We start from the raw sequence: 18,656 nt of genomic DNA on the forward strand, positions 1-18,656 counted from the left end.
ACCCCCAGGTGTGTGGGGCTGTGGAGGGGCCTGGGGGCGGGTCGCTGGGGCATCAGAAGAGCCACACTCAGGAGGAGCGGGACAGCCGGAAAGGGGGTGCGGCCGGGACAGTTGTGTGGAAGAAACGCACACTCCGGGCCGTTTCACGCATATGGGGGGCCAGGAGACAGTACTGGTCACTCGTGAAAACAACACCCGGGGAGAAGGTGGGCAAACACCGCTCTGACAGCACCTAGTTTCGGAAGAAGTCCCACGTAATGAAGCTATTGAAGTCTCATCGCTGAAATTCCTGCTCTGTAAACGTGTAATACGGTTTCACACTTGCTTTGTTACTGGTGTGTGTATTCACCTTGAATCGTCGTCAGAATCACACAATTCCACGGAGGTGCTTTGCACGCCCACCCGCCTCGGCCCTGCTCCTGTTCGGACTGGCTGGTGGCTGACTTACCTGCAGTCACGTGGGCCCTGCCGACACCTGCCAGCCTTGGGATCACTGGTGTTTCTTCTAACCAGTGGTTCTGGTCGGAAAGGTTTGGGAGGTGTTGGGCCAGCTTGGGGGGAGGACGTCTGCGTGGGACATAGGCAGATGGGTATATGTAACAATGCATAGTGGTACACACTACCTTGTATGTGGGTACAAAGAAACACTTTTTTGCCAAGGTGAATCTTTTAGAAGAAACACAAAGTAGCATTTAGTCTCACTGCTGCTGAGGGAATCGGAGATTCTGCGTTCACGTGGCCGCAGCCCCCTCGGTGGGCCTGCCGTGCTGGGTGACCCTCACAGGGCAGCGGTTTCCTGTCTGCAGGCCCTGGCCTGCCTTCTGTGGACCTCGCCCTGTCCCTCCCCGCTCCCTCTGGGCAGCGGCCCGGCCTCCTCCGTGTCCAGCTCAGGCGCCTGCTGTGGCGGTTTGTCACAGCCCGTGCTGTGGGAGGAGGGCCTGGCACCCACATGCCAGGCGGGGGGAGGGCTGAGGCATTGATGTCCACACTTGTCCCGAGAGGTCACTGCAGTGCTTGGGGCCTCCGCAGCCTGCTGTCCCCATGCCATCTCCTCCTCCAGGAAGTGCCTTTCCAGGGTTATTAGCTTCTGGTTAGATTTTTACAAAAATCGTAATCAAGTTTTTAATATCTGATTTCAGTTTTTGTGTCAAGTGTCAGTGAGGGTGTTGGTGTGAGCCGGCGTCCCAGTGAATGTTGGTGACACGGGCATGGCTGTCCCACCACCATGGACAGGTGTGGGAGGCCCAGCTGGACGTGAAGGCCTCTGCTTTCCTCACGTGTGTGTCCCCAGTGTCCTGCTGGTTTTCGGGGTGCATGCGGGCAGACCCAGAGATGGTGGGGCAGAGGTTGTCAGGACAGTGGGACCCTGGACGCTTGGCTGGAGGAGCCCGAGTGGGGCCATCCTGCCGCTGCTGCATCTGAACTTTCTCAGTCGCAGTTTCATTTCCTTGTCACGGCTCTGTGTCTCCCGGGGGCTTTTTGGAAGCTGGCACCGATTCTGAGCATCTGGAACGCTGTTGCTCTCTCTCGACAAGGCCTCCCGCGACAGCCGGCTTGGAGGGGGTTGTGCGCTGTCCCCAGGCTACCCGGAGGGGCCTGGCCTGCGTCTTGGGAACAGCAAACAGCAGTTTTATCAGGGGGATTTAGAGCCATAAAAGCGAGAGCAAGAGCTGCTTGAAAGCAAGGTTTATGAAAGGCTGGGTTACCGCACAGGGGGCTGATGGCTGCTCCTGGAAGTTACAGCAGAAGTAGGTCTCGCCTGCGTGGGGTGCTACACCGTTTCCGGCGATGAGTGCCGTGGGGTGTAAAACGTGTCTGGAGACCCTGGGTGTCCTGGTGTTGGCCCACGTGGGGTCCAAACCACAGCCCTGCCACCAAATGAGCGTCTCCCATCCAGCGCCCGTGCCTGGATCTGGGTCGAGTTTCCATGTGCACGTTTCCATTATTCAGAGGCCTGAGGTATCATCTCTACATGTGCCGCAGCGAGGAGCCGAGACGTTAGAAAAGTGCACAGTGGAGATCCAACGAGTGTGGCTTTCCTGACAAGAATTATTAAGTACACTAGTGATGAGTTTTAAAATTATTTCGTTTTATAATTAACGTATGATGATACTTAAACCTCGCTGTGCATCAGCACCACCGGCTTGTTTTTAAGGGCTTCCTAGGACGTGAGCCACCATCGCAGTTTGCGAGAGAGAAACCCCAGAATCTGTGTTTCCATTCAATCCTTGAGGTGGTTTCTTTGTAGCTGGTGATTTGGGCAGCGCAACAGTGATTAGCCTATTCAAGGCTGTTTAAATGTCCCGGTCTGTGTATCTAAAACTCACCTACTCACCTGTCCACTCACCCATCCATCCATCCATCCATCCTCCATCCATCTTTCATCCACCCACCCACCCATTCATCTGCTAAACAAACCGAGCACCTTTTCTGTGCCAGGCATAGTCCTAGGCTCTGAAGACAGCAGGAAACCAAAGTGGACTAAGGCAGGTGAAGGCTCTGTCCTCAGGGAACTTACTTTCTACTGGAGAAAAAGATGGTGCTGGCAATGGTGATAAATGTTAAGGAATAAAATGAACTGGGAGTGGCTGGCTGGCTCAGTTGGTTGGAGCGTGGTGCTGGTAGCACCAGGGTTGCTGGTTCGATGCCCACAGGGGCCACTGGGAGCTGCGCCCTCCTTAAAAAAAAAAAAAAAGACCTGGGTACAGTGACATAAGAATCGGGCTGGGGGTTGCCATTTTGACGGGTGTTTGGGAGGCAGCTTTTGAGGAGAGAGCAGACGAAAGCAAGGCAAGCAGCACACAGCTCTCGGAGGAGGGATGCTGGGCAGAGGGCAGCCAAAGGGGCAGCTGCAGGTGGGCACGCGAGTGGGCGCGTGAGGGGCAGTGTGCTGCAGTGGAGAGGGAGAGGGAGGGAGAGGCCACGGGGACCTCGCCGCCCGGCCGGGCTGCGCTGGTGCTCTGAGCCGTTTGGGAAGCGGGGGTGGCGGCCCCAGCTCCTGGGCACCTCGAGGCCGAGGGTCTGTCTGTCCGATGGCCACGCCTCACGCGTCCTCCTTTTTATTTTGCCTTGCAGAGCACTACAGCTATGGGGCCTCCAACGTCAGTGCTGGCCTGCCCCTCGCCACGGCGCACCCGTCCCTGCCCACTCCATGCCACGACCTGCAGACGTCGGCGCCGGCCGTGGTGGCAGCGGGCCACCCCTCGGGGTACGGAGCCGCTGTGGACGGTGGACCCTCGGGCTACTTTCTGTCTTCCGGCCACGTGAGGCCCAGCGCGGCCCCAGCCTTGGAGAGCCCACGCATCGAGATCACGTCATACCTGGGGCTGCAGCACGGCAGCAGCCAGTTTTTCCATGACGTGGAGGTGGAAGGCGTCCTTCCCAACTCCAAACGGTCCCCGTCCACAGCCACCTTGAGCCTGCCCAGCCTGGAGGCTTACCGCGACCCCTCCTGCCTGAGCCCGGCCAGCAGCCTGTCCTCGCGCAGCTGCAACTCCGAGGCCTCGTCCTACGAGTCCAACTACTCGTACCCGTACGCGTCCCCACAGACGTCCCCGTGGCAGTCCCCCTGCGTGTCCCCCAAGACCACGGACGCCGAGGAGGGCTTTCCCCGCGGCCTGGGGGCCTGCAGCCTGCTCGGCTCCCCGCGCCACTCGCCCTCCACCTCGCCCCGCACGAGCGTCACAGAGGAGACCTGGCTGGGGGCCCGCACCTCCAGGCCGTCATCCCCTTGCAACAAGCGGAAGTACGGCCTCAACGGCCGGCAGCTGTCCTGCTCCCCCCACCACTCGCCCACGCCGTCCCCGCACAGCTCGCCGCGGGTCAGCGTCACCGACGACACGTGGCTGGGCAACACCACGCAGTACACCAGCTCGGCCATCGTGGCCGCCATCAACGCCCTGAGCACCGACAGCAGCCTGGACCTGGGTGACGGCGTCCCCGTCAAAGCCCGCAAGACCGCCTTGGACCACTCACCCTCAGTGGCGCTCAAGGTGGAGCCGGTGGGCGAGGACCTGGGGACCACGCCGCCCTCGTCTGACTTCCCGCCAGAGGAGTTCCCCTCCTTCCAGCACATCCGGAAGGGCGGCTTCTGCGACCAGTACTTGGCGGTGCCACAGCACCCGTACCAGTGGGCCCGTCCCCGGTCCCCAACGTCCTACGCCAGGTGAGCCAGAAGCTGGGCGGGCAGGCAGGTCAGCTCCTTCCCCAGGCAGAGGGCAGGGCCCAGTGGCTCAGGGCTCCCGTCTGCGGCTCCCAGGCGGGTCCCCCGGCCTCTCCAGCTTCAGGGGTCTGCTGCCAGTGTTTGGCTCCCTTGTGTTTAGAAACGTCACCCCATCTCTGCCCTCGGGGTCATGTGGCGCTGCCGTGTGTGTCTCTGTGATACGCTTCCCTTTTTATGAGGGCACAGCCTTACTGCATGAGGCTCCGCCCTCAAGACCTCGTCCTCACTTAATTATGTCTTTAAAGAGCCCGTCTCTGAGTGAGGTCAGATTCTGAGGCGCTGGGGGTTAGGACCCCAGCCTGTGAGTCCTGGGGACACAAGTCCGTCCGGGACAAGCATTTGCAAACACATACACTCAGCATTCGTTGTGTCTTCATGAAACCGAACAGTCCCTCTCCTGTTTGTGTTTCGCCTCCCTGCTCACCCACGTCCCTTCTCTCGCCTAATTGCTGTCGCCGCGTTGGTGCAGATGGGACTCAGCTCAGCAGCTCCCTGGAGCAGCAGCCCCACTCCCACCGCAGCCCTGCCAGGGTTTGGAGAACAACACAGCCGTCTCCTCCCCGGAGACTCAGGTCCCTGCAGTCTGGTGACAGAGCGCTAGCCTGTTCCCTTCTCTGCGTCTCAGGTTGTTGGCTTTTCCTCTTCACGGTGTGTGGGGCTGCTGTGCTCCGTAGGGCCCAGTTACTCAGCCCCGTGTTTTTATTTTTAACTAAACAGCTTTCCCAACAGGTGGGCCACTAACGACCCCTGGCAGAGAGCTTCCTGCTGCAGGGCTCTGATCAGGTGTGGAGCGTCCACACGCCTCCAGTGTGTGGTGCCGTGTGGCCCAGGGCTGTGGCTGCCTCCCGGGCAGCGGTGCAGGCGTGTAGTTTTCTGGCCCTGGAGGCCGAGTGTTGGTTCCTCCTGGTCCTTCTTTTGTTAGGAGGCGAACCCACAGTTTCCAGCCAGTGAGATGGGAAGGGGGCCCGGGAGGTTGTTCTGCTCTGTCCCAGCCTCTCTCTGCCCACAGCTGACGCACAGCTGATGTTGTTCGAGCTGCAAGTGGGTAATTTAGTTCTAGGTGCTGAATGAAGCCAGCTACACCTCTGTACCCTTTGGAAAGTTTGTGGTGAAGAGACAGTAGAAGGGTGGACAGTTTTAAAGCCATCGGATGGTGACAGGCATCAATTAAGATTCAGAGAGAAAGCAAACAGGACCACGTGATTTTTCTTGACTTGCATCGGACGTGTCCACATTTCTGTCCCAACGTCTGCTTTCAATACGATAAAGTTGAAAAAGCCGGTATTTTCAAAGTTATCATGAAAACAAAGGTATCTCAGAGCCTGGATTTAATACATCAACATGGGAATTTTAAAAATCCATTTGGAGGCACTTAAAACATTTAAGCACTGTTTGTGCCTGCTGTACAATCTTTATAATTTTATGTAAATAAAGCAAGACTATTTAGAAACTCACCCCCTCAATCCCAGACTCACACACCTATGAGTTGATGACCTTCTGCGTTTCCGTGGACCGCGAAGGTCACAGTCACTCACAATGGGACTTCAGTCTCCACGTCGAGTGACGTCATCCGCATGGCACCGTCAGGAGCACGCAGACGACTGTAGTTCAGGGTTTTGGGTTTTTTTTTAATCTAAATACATGATGTCTTTCTACTTGTTCAAATTTTCCTTTAAGTCTTTGAGAAATTTTATATATATATATATTTTTTTTAATAGCTATTCTTTTTTTCTTTTTCTTTTTTTAAGAGGAACAGGACTTCATTGGGGAACAGTGTGTACTTCCAGGACTTTTTTTTTTCCTTTTTTTCCCCCAAGTCAAGTTGTCCTTTCAATCTTAGTTGTGGAGGGTGCCGTTCAGCTTCAAGTTGTCCTTTCAGTCTTAGTTGTGGAGGGCGCAGCTCAGCTCCAGGTCCAGTTGCCGTTGCTAGTTGCAGGGGGCACAGCTCACCATCCCTTGTGGGAGTCAAACCCGCAACCTTGTAGTTGAGAGCCCACTGGCCCATGTGGGAGTTGAACTGGCAGCCTTCGGAGTTAGGAGCATGGAGCTCTAACCACCTGAGCCACCGGGCCGGCCCAGTTCAGGGTTTTTAAAGAAGCTTTACATTTAGACAAAGCCTGTGTGTTTGTTTGCAAGGGGCTATTGTGACAAAACACCCTACGGGAGGACGTCTGAGCCCCGGGCCACTGTGAGTCTCCCCCAGTGTGTAGGTGGCTCCTGACTGTGTCTCCTCTGCTGTCTCCCTTCGGGGCCGTTCACAGCTGTTTGTGACAAGGACACGGTGCATTGACTCGCGGCCCAGCCAGCGACCTCATCTAACTCGATCACCCGGGGAGACCCTGTGTCCACACATGGTCACACACTGAGGTCCTGGGGTCAGGATGCCACCCTGTGAGTTTTGGAGGCACACAGTTCATCCCAAAACACCCAACCTCGCATCCTGGGGACAGTGGCAGGTGCCTGTGTCGGTGACCCCGTCGTCCCTCCCTACGAGGCTCACTTGGGTGTTTCTGGTGGGTGGTTGGTGGTCGTCTGTGTGACCAGTCCTGCGTTTGATATGTTGTCTTTGCGGGCAGTGGAGCAGCCATTTGGTGACACATGACTGCTCTTTATCTCTTGGTCACAGAGCCCGAGTGAGCTGTATGCTCCCGTGCGTTAATGCAAACAAACAAATCATGTGGACGGCACCAAACTGCTCCCCAAGGGTTTGGAGCTGACCTTTCCCACTGTCCTGGTTCCACAGCAAAATATGTTTCCTGGTCCTTGCCATGTGTTTCCATGTGATCCCGTCAGCTGGGCTCAGGGGCCGCTGGGGGCTGTGTGGGGGTCAGAGGTGAGGCTGTTTTGCCCGCAGGAGAGGGTGAGCAGACTTCCGGCCCGGGCAGCGCTGCCAGAGCAGGTGGACGTCAGCAGGTCCCAGCGACGCGGCCGACGCACACACTGTCTGCAGGGACCTCCAGAACCCGGGACAGAAAACTTGTCACAGCAAAGCCGCCCCGTCCCGGTGCTCAGTGCCTGTGTGCACTTCTAATTCTGTCCCACCAGGAAAAGGAACTTCAGCAAAAAGTGTGCCGTGCTGGTCTTTTCCCAAGGAATTTGCGTGCTGGGGCTCACTTCCCTTTGGGGGCTTTCTCATCTGCACAGCGTTCACGGACCCCCCCTCAGTGCAGGGTGTCTCGCAGGTCCAAGAGCAACGCTGATTTCTTGCTGCAACTAAGGAAGCTGTTTGTGAAGCTCACAACAGTGTCTGGATTTTGTTGCTCCAGAGTTCAGACTTCCTTTACAGTGTAACGGAATGATGCTTCTGTTCTTAAAGCTTGGAGATGTGCAGAAATCTAGGGGACTTGCCAGCCCCCGTGAACACTCCAGTTCTAGGTCCAGGTCAGGCCATGAGCCCCCCCAGGAGGGTGTGTTCCGGTGCTTCCTGGGTGGCATGCGGATGAGACAGCAGCTTCCAGAGGCCCGCCGGGCTGCAGGGCGGCGTGAACGGTCAGTGGGCACTGACAAGCATGTCTTCATTTCTAGATGGTAGTTTTGAGATGGTGGCTTTAAAGGGTTTCACCTGAACCCCCAGGAAGCGAGGTGTGCAGCTGAGTGTGTGTGTCACCTGGTCTTTCACGGGAGCGATGGCGCGGCGTCGTCCCGGGCGATGCAGTCGCTGCCCCCCACTCCCCGCACTGTTTCCCTTTCGCAATAGGCTCGTGGAAACTTCCAGCGTTTGACGCTTCACCGTCTTCAGCTGTCTGCGCCCAGTGTCATCTCTGAATTCGTGGAGACACATGAGGAGTATAGACTTAGAAACTGGGTTTAGATAGGCAGGGGCTTTTGATGTGAGCGTTTTCAATGACACGCTTAAAATCCCCGTGCACGCTAATGAAATTCCTGTACGTGAAGCTTGGCTTTGGATTTGCATCCTTACAAAGAAGTTGATTTTCTACGGGGCAAGATGAGTCTAATGAACAGTTTTTACTGAGGGACAATGGGTTCAGTGGCCCAAGCAACTAGCCACATGTCCATATCCGTGTATTTTAGGTTTTTGGCTATGAAGTTGATGATTTTAGTAATGTCCGTAACTTTTGTGCTATGCAGAAGTGTCAGCTTACAAAATCTGAAAAAACTCCTGCTGACCCCGACTGCATTTCATAAATGATCTGAATATTTCAGAGTTTATCCTAATTTGGAGTAAGATTAAACACCTACCTGCCACATGCCATTCCACAGGGGTCACCACCACTCCACTCTGCCGGGTGCCCTGGCTGGGGCCAGCTCACCTGGGGTCTTTTCTCGACTATGGGAGGGATGCCACCTGCACATCACGAGAGGACGTTTGCTCACAGTGAGCCTTACAACAGACAACAGTGCAGGGAGATGTCGTAGGGCCACAGTCGCTGTCTGCACAGCCCGAGCACTGACGGCTTGGCTCAGAGTTGGGGACGCTTGCTCAGGCCCCCGTTATTGACAGGCAGCTGGCACTCAAGCTTGTGAGTACCTGGCCCCAGAGCTGCCCCTTACTGGGTCCCTGCCACCGGGAGACCCGTCTAATTTTCTGAGGCTGTGGGATGGCATCAGGCAATGCCTGGAACCTGACAAAAGCACACATGTCCTGTTACCAGGACGCGAAGCACACTTCTGGGCAGGTGGGAACCCCACAGACACAGGTCCCCATGAAGCCCCGAGACTAACCTGAGCCACAGCCCCTTCTAGAGGCGTCTGCAGGTAAAGTCGGTGTTCAGGGGTCAGGAATGGCTGTTGTCTGTGGATGGCTCATTCACAAAGCGAGTGTCGCTTCTGCACGAGAACCTGCCATGGAGGGCTCGGCAGGTCGTCGTCTCCTGGGCTGTGTGTGGTACCAGCTGTGCAGAGCTCTGAACAGCCTTCCAGACCCAACGGCTCGCTTCTGGTTGTGCAGTTTCTTTCCGGCTCTAGAGTTCACAGCTGACGCTTGAAAAGTGTTTTGCCGACCTGACTTCTAACTGGCGAGCTTAGCCTGAGGTTTCCTGAGACGGTGACTGGGCAGCAGAGGCTGGGCTGGGTGCTCGCCTGCAGCCTCAGGCGTGTCCCAAGGTCAGTGTGCAGGGTGTGGGCCCCCCTTTCTCTCGCTGATGTGATTCTGTGAATGTCTGTTACTAGGGAAAGAGGAAGTACTGTTCCTGGACAGGACAGAAGAATTTGAATTTCTGTGGCTTTACACTCAGATTCTTAAATCGAGCCATCGAGGCCTGAAATGCTGGCTTATTTCCTAGAATAATGCAAATGCTAGAGCAGTCGCAGCCATGGGACTGAGCAGCCCCTGGTCTGGCCCTGCTTGTGTCCGTGCCCTGTGTGCTGGGGCGGTGACAGCACCACGGCCTCACGCCCCAGGAAGCCTCGTGTGTCTCCAATCCTGAGGTTTCCCAGGCTGCGGAGAGTGCTGACTGGGAGGGCGCGTCCAGTGACGATGTGTGTCAGTGACCGCAGACAAAGAGGCCATTTTTGCTGAGCCCTTTCTCTCGGGACAGCGCGTGGGAAGTGCCCCTGGAGCGGCGCCTGCGCCAGACCTGGGCTGGGCCACCTCGGGAACCAGATAGAGGGTCTGCCTGGGGGATAAAAATTTAATCAGGAGACCGCGGTTGTCCACATTAAAACTAGACCTTCCGTGCAATTAATGGGACTTATTTGCCAGTGTTCTTGGGTTCCTGAGCAAAAATGTTTTTATAGATCACGGTGGGGTTTGCTTTTTTCAATGTGCCCAAAGCGTTTTCTGGAGGCTGGGTGACACACAGCATTAAGTTGGTTGGTTTCCAATAAGGAAGCAACTTGTGAGATTTCCCATCCAGTACAGGCTGGTCTGTGCTTTGAGTGCCACCTACACGTGGGACAGACCTGTCCACAGTGAGGAAGCTGTGCAGACAGAGGAAGGTCCAACCGGCCATGTGGTTGCATTTGACTTAGTGCCACAAGGGCTCAGGTCAGGGCGCTCAAACCCTGAGGCCACCTTCAGACATGGCGGATGACAGCCAGGGACCTGCCAGTCTGGTGTAGGTACGGGCTCTGGGTTGTAGGGAGGAAGGGACGCTTGTCCCTGGGAACTGGGGACCGCAGGGGTTCAGAGGCAGCGCCCTGAGGGCAGCCGTCCAGGCCCTGGGCGTGGGCTCAGTGCCCCAGCCACATTGTCTGAAGCTGAGGTGGGCGGTCCAGCTGTTGCTGTGCGCGCAGGCTGCTTGTAGGTCTGAGTGGCTGTTTCAGATCTTCTGACTCACCCAGGCACCAGTGGCACGTGGTGTGGACCTGCGTTGGAAGGTCCTCAAGCTGTGTGCCTGATGCCCAGTTTCCCCTCGAGTCCGTGTCCATAGGTGAATACGGCACCTGTGGGGTAGGCACCCTGTGCCAGGGGCCGGTCCCGGTCCCCTGAACCCAGAGCTCTGCAGAGCTGTTGGGGACGAGCACGATGGCCTGAAAGCCTCGTGAATCCCTCCCCAGGGACCTGCACGCGGCTGAGCAGCTCATTGCTGTGGGAGGCAGTGCACGGACAAATCTCACTTCACAGAAGGGGAAACAGGCACACGGAAAGCGCTCCCCGCCCAATGAAAGGCCAAGAGCCGCACGGTCTCCAGGCCCCTGTCCTGGTCATGTGGGGTGTGTTCCCTGCAGGTCAGGGCCTGAGACCTGGCCTCTCGCTCCACTGGTGGCCTTGAGCTCCTGACCCACAGAAGGGCACGTGGTGCCACCCTGCAGGTGTGCAGGGACCAGAAGAGGAGGTGACGTGAGCTAGCACTGTTTTATTTAAGTTGGCATTGGCGCGAGTGGTGGGTCAGAGGCAGACGTGTGTGGAGTGTCACGGGGGCATGACGGTCACTCACTGGCCGTGTGGGAGACATGTGGTGAGGTGGCAGCGCCCAGTGGGGCCCTGCCTGTGGGGCACAGCATCTCCTGTCATCTGAGGTCCACTCCGAACACCAGGTGTCAGACGCACCCCTCTCTGTCAGCAGTGCCCACGGCCCTGAGGTGACCTGAGGACAGCTTATCATCACACCCTGAGCCACAGGGTTTGTTTAAACTTCGCATTTTAAAAAGAATGATGGCGTTTCCATGAATGTCTGGAACTAAGTGGACTCACCGTGACCTGGGGGCAGCGGTGACGTCCCAGCGTCACTGTACGGTGACGTCCCAGCAGCGGGCATGTCTGCTTCATGGTTTGTTCGTGCCTGTCCTCCACTCAGCGAGTGAGTCCGAGTGTAGTCTTTGTATGAGTGACCGCTGGAAGGCGCAGGCTGGACGCTGGTCCCAAAGCCTCACCTGTGTGCTGACTGGTTAGCGGCAGGCGTAGTGGAGAAACAGAGACGGCCAGAGTGCGGCTGCCTGTGGGGTTCTCGCCCAGGCAGAGCATCCCTCCCACCAGTCCGTCCGTCCGTCCGTCTGTCGGACGAGGATGGCCCCCTGAGCCTTTGCTGCTCTGTCTGAGCGTTAATACCGAGAGAATCAGCGTCCTCCCGGGGCTGGACAGTGTGGTCTGGAGGGACAGGACAGACGAGGAGGACGGAGGGCAGGCTCTGGGCACCTCCTTTTCCACGTGGGCGGGTTTCTGGACAAGAGCGCTTCCTGTCTCATGCAGCGCCCCGAGTTGCAGGGGTGTTCGAGGCGGCCGGACAGGCTTCTCCCGCCCGCGCAGCGGGAAGGCAGGGCTCCCCAGGGGGACGCTGAGCTGGGTGGTCCTGAGCACACCCGCTCACAGGCCGAGAGCTGTGCTGGTCACCTTTTAACCTTTTAAGTTAGAAAAAACAAAATAAGAAACAATTAGGAGGCCTCTGGCCGCAGAGCCTGAGAAACTGAGAAAGGTTTGGTTCCATCGTCCTTAAGCGGAGATTGTCTTTGCTTTGCCAGATTTGAGTCCTGCCAGGTGCACAGTCTGTAGCGTCAGCTACTTGAGGAGTATTGGCGTCCTAAAAAGCCTTTGCAGTTTTCTTCTGAGTGGTAGGTACACATGGGCTCTAACTCTTAGAAAACTCAGAATTGAAAAGGTTTCGCCCAAACCATTAGGAACTTACCCGAAACACTGATTCTGAGACTCCTGCACTCAGCGATGTGGGCGGTGGGTCCACAGTGAGAACGACCCTCGGATGATGAGCGGACACGGCCTTTAGGGGGCAGGCAGGTTTCTGAAGGGCCCTCACACGTGGGCGAAGCGGTGGCTTTTGTTCAGTGCTGTCCCCAGCGGGCGAGGGGCGAGGGAGGCTGGAACTTGAACAAAGTTATCAGCTGTGGTTCCACAAGGACGGCCTTGCACTGTCGAATTTTTTAAAATGCAGATAAACGAAAAGAGAAAGGGGTCGTTGAGAGCCCTCCCACCACCGGGGCCGTGGTGGTCGGTAAGCTCACGTCTCCTGTGGCCGTTTGCTCGGTGTTACAGAAAACGGCGCACGTGCGCATTGCAGACACAGCCCCGGGTCCTGTGGTTCCCCTGACGCTGGTGACAACTGGCTCACGGTGAGCTGGTCTCGCCCCCACCCCCCACCCAGCCAGTGTGCAGCATGTCCCAGACGTCACATTGGCTTGTCCTTCCAGGACAGGGACTCGTTTTTAGAACTGTGACCCGTCAGCTATCATAGTAGATGCTCATAAGCAATTTGGAATCACCAGCCTGCCATGTGCCGTCTTCAGGCGCCGTCCCTCAGTCGCTGACTGGCTGCCAGTTTTCCTTTCCTGCCGTCTCCCTCCCCAGCATTCAGCTTTCCCCAGCCCTGATGGCACAGACCTCCTCTGCGGTGTCACCTGGCGTGCTCATCTGTCCCCCGTATTCCTCGTGTTTTTCTCACATCAGAGCTGAATCTGGGGAAATTGCTGGGGTTGTGGCTTCGTGTTTTGGAAGTGGCGTGTGCACGTCCCTCGGGAGGCAGACGCCTGTGTCTCTCCCTGAGGTCACTGATGAAAGGGTCTAAAAGTGGTTTTCAGGTTCAAATGGAGAGACTAGGGTTGAAGGTCAGTCCTGCGCCTGTACTGCCCCCGTTAGTGCTGGGATCTCATGGGCGGTGGGGTCACCGCCTGCCTGTGGGCTGAGAGGAGATGGGACAGCCCTGTGAGCCTGAAGCACCATTGTCCACAGGGAACCACCGTCCAGAGAAGCCAGGGCTTGGATTGCGCTGTGGGCCGTCTGCCGGTCTCTGTGCTGCTTCCTGTGGTCAGCGGTGTGTCCACAGGGGGAGGGGGCATCGCAGGGAATGGTGGTGACGGTCGTCACCCACAGAGACCCTCAAGGCCGCACTTGGTCTGAGTCGAGGTGTCCAGTCACACAGAGGGGACAGCTGTGATGACAGGCACCTCACTGCGGACCTTCTGTGTGGCTGCAGGAAGGAAGCAGCTCTTTGTGAATCTTTTAAAAAGAGTCTCCGATTTTGGGTCACAGTGTGTAGGTGGCCCGAGGCTGTGAAATAAGCATTTAAAAAATTCCTTTGCACTTTTTCTCTGTGAAGGAAACAAAAACTCAATGAAAAATGAAAGGCTTTCTCGTGGGAAACGGGCGGCCACGGTGGCTCCGACAGTGGGGTGACTCAGACTGGGAATGCGGGGGTGCTCGTTGCCCACGGGGAGCCGCGTCCACACACAGCACAGCCAGCTGGGACAGCATGACTCGCCTCCCTGGTGGTGTCACCCGAGGTGTCCCCCAGCGAGGACGACATGGTTAGGGAGTCACCGGGAGACAGCCACGCCGGAGCCACACTGCTGTGTGACCACACCATCCGAGCTCCCAGCGGCTGGGGGGCTGGGGGCAGGGCACCATCCTTCTCCTAGTGCCACCTGTGCCTCGGGGGGTGGCAGTGACAGCAGTCACGTGATGGAAACACTCAGCAGTGAGGTGTGGAGCCACGTGTGACAGCAGCTTCCTGGCCTTTTCCAGGAGGTGACGATAATATTAATGGGTGACGTGACCTGGATTCTTACACACCAGGCACGGCAACAAGCATTTAAAAACTTTCTGTTTTGTAAGAATTCCGGATTCACAGAAGGTCACAGAGAGATCCGTGCCCGTCAGCCAGAGTCCCCAACAATGACACGTTCCGAGGGCCCAGGAGGAGAGCGAGCGTGTCGAGGCCTCAGGGAAGCGCGTGTCTGGGCCCCACACTCCTGGTGCCGACGCTGCCGTGTGGTCTGTGGGGAGGGCTGTGTCCCAGGCTCTTCAGACTAAAGGCAGCTTTCGCCAGCACTACACGCAAGACTGCTGGAGCGTGTCTCCCACGTGTGACTGTGTTGTGCTCTGTGAATTTACCCTTCACGTGACATTCGCAAGGCCACATCCCACGGTTTCTGATGGCCCTCACAGGCCCAGGGAGCTGTGAACGCAGTTGGCCATAGTTGGATGTTAATTAAGGACAGTGATTGTCCCTGCGTCTGTCCGCAGTGGCCTGTGCAGGCCCTGGAGAAGCAGGTTCTGTGTCGTGATGGGGGCCGGGGCCTGGGGGCCACACTGTGTTAGAAAAATGCGCGTAAGAAATTGGGACACATAGAGGCCTGGAGGGTCTCAGAGGTGTCACCACAATCAGTGTGGACGTGTTTATATTTGTCGTTAATGCATGATGGGTGGTTGTACTTCGTGTCACAGAATCACGTGACAACACAGCTCAGACCTCCTTGGTACACGGAGCATGACACGTGGTCCCCCCAGCAGCTGGGGGCGTCCGGAGGTGTGTCCCCACGTCAAACAGTCGCACTCTTTGCTGTGCCTGTGACTGTGCCAAGGAAACGAGCTCAAAGGAGCCCGGGTCTCACGCCTGGACGCTCACGTCTCTGGTATTCATAAAGCCGTGAGCCGTGCAGCTGTGATTGAACCACTTCTAAATATGCCAAAATGCTCAAAATGTGATCTTTAAATGTAAAAAAGCCAGCATATCACATATAATTTTTACTTTGTTAACACGTATCCCTTTTTATATAAAAAGACTGAACTCCACACCCAGCGGCCGGTGCTCGGGACAGGCAGGGCCGTCCGTCAGCACTTTGCTCCAGTCGTAGGTCTTTTTTCTGAATCAGACAAATTCTCACTTTTTGTGGAGCTGCCAAATCCATGCTGAAAATTTCCAACGAAAAACAATCATTTTAATTGTCTCTATTACAATGTTACGCAGTGAGCCAGTCTGACTCTTCAGTGTGTGGCTGAGGCTATCAGCGATTCAAGAGCAAATTATTTACACAGGTTATTTGTGACATTGAACTGCAAAGTGGTTTAGATGGTCCGTGTGGCCCTTAGCCCGGCTGTGAGGGGGGGACAGTCCTTCCTGCTCCCCCCCCCCCGCCTTCGCCCTCTCCCTCCCTCCCCCCCTCTCTGATTTCCTGGACATCAGGGGGACCTAACTTTTCATTTCTTTTTCTGTGTGTAGTGACAGGTAGCCTGTAGCTCAGGCCCACAGCTTGGGTAAGAGGACGTAGTGTAAGTGGCACACTGGGTTCTCTCCAGAGGGGCTGCCATGTGGGCCACGGTGCCCGGGGGTCTCGGGGGCACTGCCCGCACAGCGTCTGTCTGTCTGCGAGTGGGGGGGGCGGGGGACCCACTGTGAAATAGTCATTATGGATCCGGACCCTGTGGACCCGGCCGGCCAGACAGAGCAGGAAGCCTGCGCTCAGCGGCCTCCCCTTCTCCCGGCCGCGGCGCCGGAAACGGAGCGATGCTGCTGATAGGCTCGTCCAGGAAATGCCTCTGCCGGCCACAGCCCCTGAAACTGCCACGTGCACCGTGGCGCCTCCCCACCAGGAAAGCTGTCACTGGGCTGCTATGTAATGTCACTCAGAGGTGACACTGCGCTTGATGGCGGTTCCGCCGCGCCCAGCCCCGTGACTTCGCATTTTCTCATTCCTGTGCTCACGCGTGTTTATCCCATGCTTACTGGTCAAATTGGGGATGGCTCAGGTTGTGCTGGTGAGAAACATGGGCTGGCCCCCAGCGTCTTGTTGGATGCAGGAGCAGACAGGCGCAGAGGGCGGGCTCAAGCTGTGTCATCTCTGTCACCCTCACGTCCTCTGCAGAGTCCGGTTTGCAGGTGGCGGTGGCATAGGGGACTTTCAGAGGCCTGGTAGACATGCGGAGGGTCCCCCCCACACAGCCCTAAGAGCAAAGTGGCCGAGGGCCGAGGGCCAGCGTCCCCAGGGCTGCCCCCTGCCTGACTGCTGGGTGCTGCAGGCTGACATTCGCCCTGTTTGCGGAGATTCACTGAGGGCATCTGGCCGCATCTACACAGACTGGACACACATGGCTCCTCTCGTGCTGCACGAGTGGGATTTGCCAGGAGAAGGAGATGCCCAGCCAGCGTAGGCGCAGCCGGGCTGGGCTTCCCGTGGCCAGGATCCGACGCATGTTGTGTGGGAAGCACAGGGGCTTTGGCGTGAGCAGGTCTGGTAGCTCGTGGCAAATTGCCTCCCCCTGCAAAACCTCCGTCTCCTCGTCCGTGGAACGGGCCGTTCACGCCCATGTCCAGTGCCTTGGGCTGTGAAGACGTATGGCACACCTCCCCCTGCCCCAGCGCTGACTCCCCGCTGTCCCTGTTGGCTGCTGGGAGGGCTGTCCTGCTTGTTTGCATGAGTGACAGGCTGGGGTCACCAAGTCCCAGGGAGTGGTAGGAGGGAGTGGAGGCCAGGCCTGCAGGGTCTCAGTCCCAGGCGCACCCCTCTCGATTCTAGAAAGAGCTTCGATTAGTTCTGGAACCTGCCTGATTGGGGAGGTTAAATAAGTCACAGGGGCCTGTCGAGAAGGAAGGGAAACACCGTGAGGCCGTGGCAGCAAAGTGTGGCCGTCTTACTTAGGGACCGTGTGGGGAGCAGCGCATGGGCCCACCCCTCGCTGAGGTCACACGGGCAGACACTTAACTTCCTTGTGTCGGGACAGAGTCCTTTTCAATGGGAAGATGAAACGTCAGTCAGATGGTGAGGGACGCGGAGCCGCCCCCCCCCCACAGTGACACGCGGGACTCTGACCTCTGCTGTTCCCTTGCAGCCCGTCCCTGCCTGCCCTCGACTGGCAGCTGCCGTCACACTCGGGGCCCTACGAGCTGAGGATCGAGGTGCAGCCCAAGTCCCACCACAGAGCCCACTACGAGACGGAGGGCAGCCGGGGGGCCGTGAAGGCGTCGGCGGGAGGACACCCCAGCGTGCAGGTACCGCGTCTGCTCCCACACCGGGCACGCGCACCCGCTGCCCTGCGGTGACGCCTAACACTCTCCTGTGTCTCCCTTTTAAAACCCATTGTGACGTCCTGAGCAGGCGGGTGGCTTGTTTTCACACAGTTAGGTCCTGGTCTCCTGAGGACACGTCATGGCCAGTGTGGGACCCACACAGGCCCCGCTGCTGTGCTCAGAGATGCTTCCACTCCCACACACTGGGGCTCAGCGGCAGTGGCAGTCGTCGGGCCCATGTGGAAGTGGGAGCTTCTCTTCAGTGCGGTTCTGCTCTGGGGCACAGGTGGTAGGTACCCAGGAGCCTGGCTGTGGTTGGGGACTGAATGGCTGATGTCCCCACAGGTGGCTAAACGCCATGGCTTGCAGTTTGTAGGGGGAGGGTCACTTAGTGACTTCAGCCAACAGCCTCATTGTTCTCTGTCTAGATGGACACTGTCCACCCCCATGGTTTCCTGAGTGGGTGTATTTTGGTCAGAAAAGATAGGAAAGACAGAAACGAGAAGTCAGGGAGAGACATCTTGGCCAAGAAATCACCTGGGCCACCACAAGGACGTGACTCACTTCCTGGAGTCGCTGGTGGGCAGGGTGGGCTGGGTGTCTTCTGTGCTACGTGGGGGACTTGACCCTGGGTGCTATTTGATTTTCAAGGTTTCCTAGAATACAAAATTTAAAAGAAAATAAGAACAGTAATACCTCGGTTTTCGAAAGTCTTCGTTGACGAACATTTTGGTTTACGGACGCCATAAACCTGGAAGTAAATGCTTCGGTTTTCGAACACGTCTCAGAAGTTGAACATGTCACATGGTTTCTGCTGAGTGCAAGATCCAGAGGCCTAGCTGTCGGCTGTTTTCAAACTTTTCAGAACTCGAACAGTCTTCCGGAACAGATTACGTTAGAAAACCGAGGTACCACTGTATAACCTTGAAATAAGCATTTTTATTTCGAAGACCTTTTCTGTAACCAATCTGCAGAAAGATTTCTCAGAACCATGGGGAGAGCTTGTCCCATCGTTTCCTTTCCAGAAGTTGCAATGAGAAAGTTGGAGGCTCCCGACAGCCTTGCCTCCCATTTCAGTGCAGATGTAGGTATCACGTCCATGCCCGCCAAGCAGGTGGACGCAGGCCTGCTCATGTTGTCACCCCCACTCAGCGACAGACAGACGATGGGCACGCGAGTGTCCAATTCCGTGGTCAGGGCCACATAAAGAATTGAAACCAAGGGGTGGCCAGGCGCTGCGGGCCTGGGCTACGGGTGTCCTGGGGGAGGCCTCCCACCAGCCTCAGCTCACGGGCAGAGCC

The 18,656-nt window shown here is 57.0% G+C and overlaps 1 protein-coding gene across 11 annotated transcripts in view; it reads left to right on the forward strand.

The window, feature by feature from the left end:
• Window positions 1-18,656, forward strand: part of NFATC1 (nuclear factor of activated T cells 1) — a 105,159-nt gene that overhangs the window by 11,130 nt on the left and 75,373 nt on the right. For all 11 annotated transcript variants that reach the window (XM_074339798.2, XM_074339800.2, XM_074339801.2 and 8 more), the window contains exons 2-3: window positions 3,076-4,165; window positions 17,178-17,337. In XM_074339798.2, coding sequence (XP_074195899.1) covers window positions 3,076-4,165; window positions 17,178-17,337 — 1,250 coding nt within the window. The remainder of the gene's footprint in view (window positions 1-3,075; window positions 4,166-17,177; window positions 17,338-18,656) is intronic.

Source organism: Rhinolophus sinicus, chromosome 4 (assembly GCF_057876585.1).
Source record: "Rhinolophus sinicus isolate RSI-liver-muscle chromosome 4, RSI-T2T, whole genome shotgun sequence".
Lineage (NCBI taxonomy): Eukaryota > Metazoa > Chordata > Mammalia > Chiroptera > Rhinolophidae > Rhinolophus > Rhinolophus sinicus.